The 11,776-nt window shown below is 35.8% G+C and overlaps 1 protein-coding gene across 1 annotated transcript; it reads left to right on the forward strand.

The window, feature by feature from the left end:
* The first annotated feature begins 6,869 nt into the window (after positions 1–6,869).
* Positions 6,870–10,898, forward strand: LOC122103896 (olfactory receptor 14C36). The gene is made up of 2 exons (XM_042674582.1): positions 6,870–6,886; positions 9,872–10,898. The coding sequence occupies exons 1-2, from the start codon at positions 6,870–6,872 to the stop codon at positions 10,896–10,898; spliced, it is 1,044 nt and encodes a 347-aa protein (XP_042530516.1).
* The last annotated feature ends 878 nt before the right edge of the window (positions 10,899–11,776 follow it).

An 11,776-nucleotide genomic window follows, 5' to 3' on the forward strand; every position in this document is an offset into this window, starting at 1 on the left:
GAAGGCCTAATCTAAGGATAATGGGTGTAGAGGAGCACCTAGAAACAGAAGTTAATGGTCTAGGAAATTTGTTTAACAGGATCCTAGCAGAGAACTTCCCAAACATGCAAAAAGATAGGCCTGTTCAGATACAAGAAGCCTTTAGAACCCCAAATAGACCAGACCAGAATAGGACATCCCACCGCCACATTATAATCCACACAGGATCAACTCAGAACAAGGAAAAGATCCTTAAAGCTGTCAAGGAGAAAAGGGTAATCACCTATAAAGGGAAACCAATTAGAATCACCTCAGATTTCTCAGCAGAGACAATCAAAGCAAGAAGAGCCTGGAATGATGTATGCCATGCCCTAAAAACAAACAACTATCAACCAAGAATACTGTACCCAGCTAAACTCTCCTTCATAACTGAAGGCCAAATAAAAACCTTCCATAGCAAAGAAAAATTGAAACAATACATCTCCACCAAACCAGCCCTACAAAAGATTCTTAAAGATGTCCTACACATAGAAAACCAACAAGACCGCAATAAAGGCCAAGAAACTGCACCCAAACTGAGAATCCAAGAACCATAGGAAGAACCCAGTTTTCGCAGCCCCCAAGAAGGTAGATAACATGGCAGGAACTCCTAAATACCTCTCAGTCCTATCTCTTAATGTTAACGGACTGAACTGTCCAATTAAGCGACATAGACTGTCTAGTTGGATTAAAAAACAAGACCCTTCTATCTGCTGCCTGCAGGAGTCACATCTTGCCCGTAAAAACAAACACATTTTCAATGTTAAAGGCTGGAACAAAATCTACCAAGCAAACGGACCCCATAAACAGGCGGGAGTTGCAATCCTAATATGAGATAAAATAGACTTCAAATTAAAACTCGTGAGAAGAGATAAAGAAGGTCGCTACATACTAATTAAAGGATCTCTCCTTCAGGAGGATATTACAATTCTAAATATCTATTCGCCAAACAATGGAGCACCCAAATTTATCAAAGAAACACTACTTTCCCTCAAATCCCATATAGATCCAAAGACATTAATTGTTGGGGATTTTAACACACCACTCTCCCCACTAGATAGATCAACTCGGCAAAAACTCAACAGAGAAACCGCAGATCTAAACAGCTGCATAGATCAACTAGACTTAACAGACATCTAACGAACATTTCACCAAGCAGCATCAGAATACACGTTTTTCTCAGCAGCACATGGAACGTTTTCTAAAATAGACCACATTTTAGGCCACAAAGCAAACTTGTCTAAATTCAGAAACATTGAAGTTATACCTTGCATTCTCTCTGACCACAAGGGAATAAAATTAGCACTCAACACCAAAAGCCACCAAAGAAAGTCCGGTATCACATGGAGGCTGAACAACACACTGCTGAATCATGAGTGGGTCATGGAAGAGATTAGAAAGGAAATTCAAATGTTCATGCTATTCAACAAAAATGAACACACAAAATACCAGCTCCTCTGGGACACAGCAAAGGCAGTACTCAGAGGCAAGTTTATAGCTCTGAGCTCCTACATCAACAAATTGGAGAGATCTGAAACTAACAATTTAATGACACATCTAAACCTCCTTGAAAAAGAGCAGCAAGATAAACCCCAATCCAGTAGACGGAAAGAAATAATCAAAATTAAATCAGAATTAAATGAATTAGAATCCAAAAAAACTATAGAAAGAATCAACAAAACAAAGAGTTGGTTCTTTGAAAAACTTAACAAAATTGACAGACCCTTAGAAAATCCTATCAAAAAAAGAAGAAAACACACCCAAATTAATAAACTCAGAGATGAGAATGGAAACATCACCACAGAAACAACCAAGATTCAGAAAATTATAAAGGAATACTTCTCAAAACTTTATGCTAATAAGTTTGAGAACTTGACAGAAATGGACCTCTTCCTAGCAAATATTGACATGCCAAAACTAAACCAAGATGAGTTAAACTCTCTTAACAGGCCCATATCAAGCATTGAAATAGAAACAGCAATAAGAGACCTCCCAGCTAAGAAAAGTCCAGGACCAGATGGTTTTACAGCTGAATTTTACAAGGCCTTCAAAGCAGAGCTCACACCAATTCTCCTCCAACTCTTCAATGAAATTGAAAGAGAAACCTCACTACCGAACACATTCTATGAAGCCATCAAAACCCTCATCCCAAAACCAGGCAGGGACTCATCAAAGAAAGACAACTATAGACCCATTTCTTTGATGAACATTGATGCAAAACTTCTCAACAAAATTTTGGCCAACCGACTTCAACAATTCATCCAAAAAATCATACACCACGATCAAACAGGATTCATTTCAGGGATGCAAAGCTGGTTCAATATACGCAAATCAATTAATATTATTCATCACATCAACAGGAGCAAGAATAAGAACCACATGGTTATCTCAATAGACGCAGAAAAAGCATTCGACAAGATCCAACACCCCTTCCTGATGAAGGTTTTGGAAAAATTAGGAATCCATGGAACATTCCTCAATACGATAAAGGCTGTATATGACAAACCTACAGCCAGCATTATACTCAATGGTGAAAAACTAAAGCCATTTCCTCTTAACTCAGGAACAAGACAAGATTGCCCACTCTGTCCACTTCTCTTCAATCTAGTATTAGAATGCCTAACGACAGCAATAAGACAAGATACAGACATAAAGGGGATCCAAATAGGGAAAGAAGAAATAAAACTCTCCCTCTTTGCAGATGACATGATCTTGTATTTAAAGAATCCCATAGACTCCACTCCCATATTACTCAAGCTGATTCAAAACTTTGGCAAAGTAGCAGGTTATAAAATTAACCCCCAAAAATCAATGGCTTTTCTGTATGCCAACAATGAGAAAAGTGTGGCTGAAATTAGGAAAGCAACTCCATTTGTAATAGCCCCACAAAAAATAAAATACCTAGGAATTAACTTAACTAAAGAAGTGAAGGACCTCTATGATGAAAACTTTAAAATCTTGAAAAAGGAAATCAACACAGAACTTAAAAAATGGCAAAACCTCCCATGCTCCTGGATTGGAAAGATTAACATCGTGAAAATGGCAATACTTCCCAAGGCTATCTACAAATTCAACGCAAAACCTATCAAAATTCCACTCTCATTCTTCAAGGAAATAGAAGAGGCAATCCAAAAATTCATATGGAACAATAAAAGACCCCGAATAGCAAAAACGCTCCTCAACGGAAAGAACACTGCTGGAGGAATATCAATACCAAATTTCAAACTCTACTATAAAGCCATAGTAATCAAAACAGCTTGGTATTGGCATAAGAACAGACCTCAGGACCAATGGAATAGAATTGAAAACCCAGAAATGAACCTACAGACCTATAGCCATCTAATCTTCGATAAGGGAGCTAAAACAATAGAATGGAAGACAGACAGCCTCTTCAGTAAATGGTGCTGGCAAAACTGGTTAACTACATGTAGAAAACTAAAGCTAGATCCTTCTATATCACCCTGCACCAGAATCAACTCCAAATGGATCAAAGACCTTGAACTCAAAGCAGACACTCTGAAAACATTACAGGATGGAATAGGAGAAACCCTAGGTCTCCTTGGCTCAGGCCGAAATTTTCTGAATACAGACCCGGAAACACAACAAATCAAAGAAAGGTTGGACAAATGGGATTGCATAAGGTTGCAGAGCTTCTGCAGGTCAAATGACATAACTAGCAAGATCAATAGAAAGCCCACGGATTGGGAGAAGATCTTTACTAGCCATACAACGGACAAGGGTCTCATATCTAAAATATACTTGGAAGTCAAAAAATTAAACCACCCAACAACAAATCCTCAAAGAAACAACTGCCCAATAAGTAAGTGGGCGAAAGACTTAAAGAGAAGCTTCTCTGAAGAAGAAAGAAGGATGGCCAATAGACACATGAAGAAATGTTCAACATCCCTAGCCATAAAAGAAATGCAAATCAAAACAACATTGAGATATCACCTCACTCCAGTTAGAACAGCAAAAATCAAGAACTCTAACAACAACAGATGCTGGAGGGGATGTGGACAGAAAGGAACCTTACTTCACTGTTGGTGGGAATGTAAACTTGTTCAACCACTTTGGAAAGCAGTATGGAGGTTCCTCAAAAGACTTCACATAGAACTCCCCTATGACCCAGCAATCCTACTTTTGGGCTTTTACCCTAATGTTTACAAAAAAGACCACACTAAAGCTACCAGCACAACTATGTTTATTGCAGCATTATTTACCATAGCTAAGATATGGAACCAACCCAGATTACCCTCAGTAGATGAATGGATCAAGAAAATGTGGTATATATACACAATGGAATTCTATGCCTCCATCAGAAAGAATGACATTTCCCCATTTGTTAGGAAATGGAAAGGCTTGGAAAACATTATATTAAGTGAAGTAAGACAGGCCCAAAGAAACATAGGTCCCATGGTTTCCCTTATTTGCAATATCTAGTATAGGTATGAGTCAAGCGGAAAAGGTCAGATAATGTGATGTTAGGAAAACGAACCCTCTAATATGTATTTTAATGTTTTTCTTTCATGCATGTGTTTCTAACGCATTTATAAGATTATTTCTTTGTTGCTTTGTATGTCCCTCCCCTACAGTGTAACCCCTGCTTTCACTATATTTGATGTCAGTATAACATGTGGAGGAGATGGGGACAAACAAGTCGTTTAAGGATTCAGGTGGACCTGTTGCAACAATGAGAAATACAAAATTTCATGTCAAAACCAGCTTTACAATGTCGGTGTGGGGGGGGGAGGAGGGGTATGATTGGGTTGGGGGAGGGGGGAGGCTGGGAAGGGAGGTGAAGAGTAAACAAAGCAGGAGGCTGTAATGCTTGGTAAGAAATGTATGCATTATCCTGCCCATGTAATTGTAACTCCTCTGTACAGTATGTTCTCAAATAAAATAAAATTAAATTTAAAAAAATTAGTTTATGAAAGTAGAGAGAATAGGTGGAGTTAGTATATTAAGAAATTAAAAATACATTGCCTAATTTTCACATTCGTGAAGTGAAGATAAATGTCACCATTCACTGGTGTTATTTATGAAACAACTCTTCCTGAGTATTATTTAATAATTCAGAGTCAACTTATATTTTGTCTTTAGAGTTTCAAATATCTCTTTATGTGTTATTTCCTCTTATTATTTGTGTGAAATGGACAAAATGGTTAAAAATCAGCCAGTTCTATAAAAAGTTCTAGAATCCAGAAGGTTTTTTTTTTTGGGGGGGTATCCAGTCTTGGGGCCTGAAGTCTGGGCTTGGGCACTGTCCCTCAGCTCTTCAGCTCAAGGCTGGCACTCTACCACTTGAGCCACAGCACCACTTCTGACTTTTTTTCATGCCTATGTGGTGCTGAGGAATCGAACCCAGGGCCTTATGTATACAAGGCAAGCGCTCTACCACTGAGCCACCTTACCAGCCCAAGAATCCATCAGTTTAGAAAACTATCTTAGGGAGTTCTAGATCTCATTTCCAGACAGCGTAGTGAAAGGAAATATTCATTTGTAACAACAGAAAGTTTGTCTGAGGGAGAGGCAAGCATACTGCAGCTGACTATTTTCAAAAGTCTCTCCTTTCTCACCCACAGAACTATAATCAATCTCCCTCTCTGTCTCTGTCTCCCTCTGTCTCTCTGTCTCTATCTCTGTCTCTCTCTGCCCATCTCCTTCCCCTACATCTGCTTTAGACTATGACTGATCCTGAAACCCTTCCCCAAATAATGATGATTTCACTCAAATAGCACATAATCAGTTTATCTTTCTTGGCCATTTTAAGGACTGTATCTCATTCACATTTGTGTTCATGTCTGGAATATTTACAATAGGTCAGAAGTGAAAGTAAGCCCTGATGTTCATCAGTAAATGAGTGGATAAAGTAATGTAGTCTTTACATACAAAAGAATGCTATTCAGCCTTAAGTAGAGAGGACTTCTGTCACATTCACAACATTGGGCATTGTGCTAAATATAATAAGCAAGTCACAAAAGACAAAAACTGTTTGAAGCCAGTTATATGAAATTCCTAACTTAGTGAAGGTTGTGAAAAAAAATAGAGGAGCGATTACCAGAGATAGTAAGGAGATATATAAAGACTAAGTTTTTGACGATGAAAATTTTCTGGAAACCTTTATTACAAGTATGAATATGCTTATCAATACATGTTATGTTTTAATGCTTATTTCCCCTATGTTCTATTTTATTTGTTGGATTACATTTAGGCTCTCTTAGTATAAGTCAATTTGGTTACTTATTAAAATACTATTCATTTCCCATTTTAGGTGCAAAAATAGACATTCAGACTTTATGACAATGGCTTATTTTCTACTTTATTCCTTAGTTTATGCACATATTATAAGATAATTTCATAGAATATATTAGGTGGTCAATTAACACCAATTGAACATAGTAGAATGACCCCATTTGGATAATATGCAGCATTCAGACAATGGAAAGATTTACAACCTAAGACAACTGCCATTAGTAGAGATGTGTTTAGCTTAGAGTCTGGTCCAGAACCGCAATTTCACATTCTTAATGGTTGATATAGCTTATTGGCTTCTGGGATAAATTTTGATTATAACTGTAGAGATGAATGCTTATTTTATCAAGTATACAACATATTATAATGTTTCTGCATACCCATAGTTTCTAGAAAAAAATTGGAGAAAGTAGGTAATTGCCCAATCTACAGCTAAAGTAGTTCTGCTGCATTTTAACACAGAACAGTATCTAACCACAACTCTCCAACAGCATTTAGTCTGCCTCCTTCCAAACCTCTAAAATATTTTTCATGATTTTCTCAGTATTATATTTTGAGAGATTATGTGTTAATGAGAATTATTGTATCCAGATGCACAAATGATACTGGTGTCCACGTAAGTGTCTTAATTAGTTCAATTTTTTAACAGTGCCCTCCTGAGTTCCTCCTGGGACCCTAGCCACCTGTAGATGTTTAGAATTGTTTTCCTAAAACAAGTTTTGGAACAGTGCAGGACTGTTGCATACTGATATAAACAAGAAGCAGAGAACTTCAGAGATCATGCTGAAGTCTATAAAGAAACACTGATTTTAATTGGAGTTTAATTTGCAAATTTGACTGATCTACATTTAATCACAGTGTGTGGCTGAAAATACTGCTAAAGGAAGTTTCTATTTACAGTTTGGACATAGTGAGTATGATTTCTTATTAATATTGGTGTTACAATGCTGGTGTAGATGGTCTGTTAGCTTCTTTTGTTCGATTTTGTATGTTTGACACTTTCAACTGATTGTCTAGATTATTTGCGACAGTAAACAGAATCAGTTGAAAACAAACTATCCATAGATGCTGGCAATTCATCCAGTTTAACATTTAAGTAAGAAATTAGTCAAACTAATGAGTTTTATAAAGTTGAGTGGTACATGCAATGTAAAGACATATGCAAGATTGTGGGTGAGTAGGCAAGTGCTAGCACAAGTCCCATCCTTTCAAAGACTGGGATTTGATGACCTCAAAGTTACCCACCAATTAGATTTTATAGTAACTACCAATTTAAAAACAATTTAAAGAATAAAATAATGTATTGGTTCTACACAAATCTCTGAGCAGTACAAGCAAAGGTATAAGATATGGGCAACTATCAAAAACACTGGTTTTGTTTTCATGCCTGTAATCCTAAGTACTCCAGAAACTGAGATTCACAGGATTGTGTTTCAAGACCAGCTCAGGAAAAAATGTTTCTAAGACTCCATCTCCAAAATAACCAGGCAAAAGCGTTGCTGGAGGCAGGACAGTAGCACAAGGCCCTGACTTAAAACCCTTGTGGTTCAAGATTTAGGCTACCAAGATAGACCGTGGGAAGGAAAATTACAATAAGATAGGAAAATAGTAAAATATAAATACAAGAGAAAACAAATAATAGTAAAATATAAATACAAGAGAAAACAAATAGTACATTATATATGAATTTAATTGAGTTACATTGTATACTCATTTCATAGCAAATAAAATGTTCAAAATGAGTATCTAATGTCTGTTCACTTTGCAGTCACTTGAAGGTACTCATGAACTGAAACTGATTAAGGAATGATAATTTCTCAAATGATTGAAAATGGAAATAAATATGCAAATTAGTGACTGCATGAGTAATTTATTGAAAACTTCAATCAAGGCATTTTCTGCCTAAAGTTTACAAATGTATAAATATTACCTTCATGTTTTTACACAAAGTCCTATCTGTATAGTCCACCTTTATTGTTATTGAGAAGCATGCAGTCTATTTAGTGGCTGTGGGAGAAGACCCAGTAATTAGATTATTTTGAATATATGTTCAAATATATAACTTCACTTTCATAAAAACTTTAAGTTTTTATAGAGAGAGAGACACATTTGTTTCACAGGTGTGTTTTTTTTTGGTTAGTGGAATTTGGAATTTACCTAATTTTTAATTTGCCATTGCTAAATAAATGAGGTAGGATTTTATACTTGACATTTGGTCAATATGAGATAAGTATAGTTTCTAGAAAATACCAACCAAACCATATTAATGATAGTTACTGTTTCCCCTAAATATCAACATTATTAATTCTGTAATAATTTTAGACATATCTGCACAAAGTCACTACCTAGTCATATATAACTAGCATGTTGAAGATAATTATAGCTCTATACCATGTTTTTTTGCAAAAGCTAAGTATTACTTTCTTTTTCAAAATATTTTGCTAGCCTTGAGCAAAAGAAACTCAAGGACTGTGACCAGGCCATAAGTTCAAACCAAGGGAATGACAAAAGAAAAAATGAAGTTTTTGTGTACATGCTGATTACAACACATATTAATGAAATATGATTGAAGTCTAGAGAGTCTAGCACTTTTATAAAAAAAAAAGGAGCTGCATACAATAGGAGTGGAATCCCCATACCAATCATTCAACTGAGATAAATTTTAGTAACTTTTTTTAATTTCAATGCCTTTTCAGCTCCTTAATACACCAATATGAATACATACATAAATATACACATAAATATGAAAGGAATAAATTATTACTAACTCATCATCATAAAATTATGAATACCAGAGACATTTCAAGAACATTTCTTGAAGCCCGGAGGTTTTTAAAGATGAAATGTCACCTACTAACATCTAGAGCCTATAACTGATAGTCAACAATTGTTCCTGGCTCAAGAACAACAACAAAAACAACAACAACAAAAAAAAAAACAGCAGATGAACTCCTGTTTAAATGTATATTTATGAAGGGACTTAGGGTAAATTGATAGAGAGTGGTCTCAGTGATTACCAAGCTACGAAGTTGATTCATGATAGACAATAAACAACTAAGTAAATAAGTCAATGAACAATTTCACACTGTTACAGAAACTAGCACTTGAACTAAATAACTAGAAAACAACGCCATACTTGTATTCATTGTAAATCATCAAGATTGCACCTCTACTCAAAACACCTTGAGAAACAATGTAAAACACAAAATGTTTTATTTCAGTTGTAATCCTAACAGTATAATATTGTGGTAATGAGTAGTAATAGTTTCCAAATTCTGTACCTGGTCTGACATAGATAAACATTAATAATATTTTAGTGGTGTTGTAATTTCTGCAGTATTATAGAATGAAGATAAAGTATACATGAATAACTGTATCTGTCCATTGAAAAAAGTTGCTTAAGCAACAGCAGCAACATTACTAACTGAGCATCTATTCAATTTCAATAAAGTATCATATAGCCTAATGGAAAGCACTGAAAAATATATCCAGACCATGATTACAGATTAGACTTAAACAAAGACCAATACTGTAATAGTTATGAATTTTCTTTCCATAATGTTACTCTTTCTGAGTCCAGGATTTCTCTCCCCATTCCTAGGTATACGCTGGATCACTCAGACGTGCCCAATTCCACTACAGTGATGGAGTTTCTCCTCATGGAATTTTCTGATGTGCGGAATCTCCAAATTTTGCATGCCATATCCTTCTCTCTGGTTTATTTGGCCACTTTAATAGGAAACATCTTCATTGTTATTGTCACTATCTTTGACAAAGGGCTTCATATTCCCATGTATTTCTTCCTCAGAAATCTATCTATCTTGGATGCATGCTACATTTCTGTTACAGTCCCTAACTCCTGCATTAATTCTTTGCTTGGCAACAGCACCATTTCAAAGACCGGATGTGTAGCTCAAGTCTTTCTAGTAGTATTTTTTGTATATGTGGAACTTCTCTTCCTCACCATCATGGCTCGGGATCGCTATGTGGCCATCTGCCAGCCCCTCCACTACCCCGTCATCATGAACCCTCGAATATGCACCCAGATGACATTGGCCTCTCTGTTCAGTGGACTTATTTACGCAAGTGTGCACACAGCCAATACGTTCCTGCTGCCCTTCTGCAGGTCCAAAGTGATCCACCAGTTCTTCTGTGACATTCCATCGCTGCTGAAGCTCTCTTGCTCTGACACAATAATAAATGAGATCACGATTGTTGTCTCTGCTCTGGGAATTGGTGGTGGCTGTTTCATTTTTATCATAGGGTCTTATATTCAAATCTTTTCTACTGTGTTCAAGTTTCCAAGTGGAGCAGACAGGAAAAAGGCCTTTTCTACCTGTATTCCTCACATTCTTGTGGTGTCAATCTTCCTTAGCTCAGGCTTTTATGTGTACCTGAGGCCATCTGTAATATCAGCAACCACCTTGGATATGGTCCTGTCAGTGTTTTATTCCGTAATCCCTCCCCTTTTCAATCCTATTATCTACAGTCTTAGAAATGAACAAATAAAAGGTGCCATGAGAAAAATCATGGCAAGAATGTTCTATCCAGGTAATGTATTTGAAATTAAAAAGGGTTGTCCTAAGCTACTTAATGATATTCACCTTTTTGGCAATACACTGAAATAATTGTTTAAAATTATTGCATATTGTTTGTGCAAATTTAATAAACCATCCACACATAGCTTAAACATTTTCCTTTCTGATGCTTTTGGATAATTTAAATATGTGTTGAGCAAAATGACTGGTGTTATAAGCAAGAAAGACCTAGAGATATGTGATAACAATTCCCACTTAAGTGCCAGTCTTAATGAGCTGGGAGGCAGGCCAGTGGTAAAACACTGATACAACGATCTCTTCTAAGCACTGAAGAAAATCAGTCCTAAAAGGCCTAAAATATTATCTTTAGAAGAATATTATATTTAGACCCTTTTCCACATATATGTACTCTTAAATCCTGATACATTACAATTTAAACAGTCTTAGTTAATTTTCAAAGGCCAAATTTACTGCTATGTAAAAAAAGGTTTAAAACCTAGTCATTTATGAATTCAAAATCAAGCATAAAACAAAAGATTCTTGAGTACTGTAAAATATACATTGTGAGGATAAACATAATTAGAAACATATTATGCAGCTTCTTTTCCATAGCAAGGAAAACCACTGGTATTCTAATCATAAGACCAAGATTTGCTTTAAAATGCATTTAAGTGATTTGCGGATATATTTCCTTACTTTCATATTTTAAAAATTATTTCCAAGTCAATTAAAGGAATATATGTTTTCTCTTCCCACTTAGCATATTTAATTCTATGTATTTATTGCAGCCTTTCAGGAGTTAAAAGCACTTAAGACTTGAATGTGATGGTCAATAATCACAGAAATAAAGCTTAGATTTAACTGTGAATAATATCAGGCTATTTCTATATCTGGAAATTTATGTGGGATCATAATCTAATATGTTATTTGTGGAATACAACAAGGATCTGCTTAGAATTTACAATATC

This window comes from Dipodomys spectabilis, unplaced genomic scaffold (genome assembly GCF_019054845.1).
Source record: "Dipodomys spectabilis isolate Male_0828 unplaced genomic scaffold, ASM1905484v1 ptg000019l, whole genome shotgun sequence".
NCBI classification, from domain to species: domain Eukaryota; kingdom Metazoa; phylum Chordata; class Mammalia; order Rodentia; family Heteromyidae; genus Dipodomys; species Dipodomys spectabilis.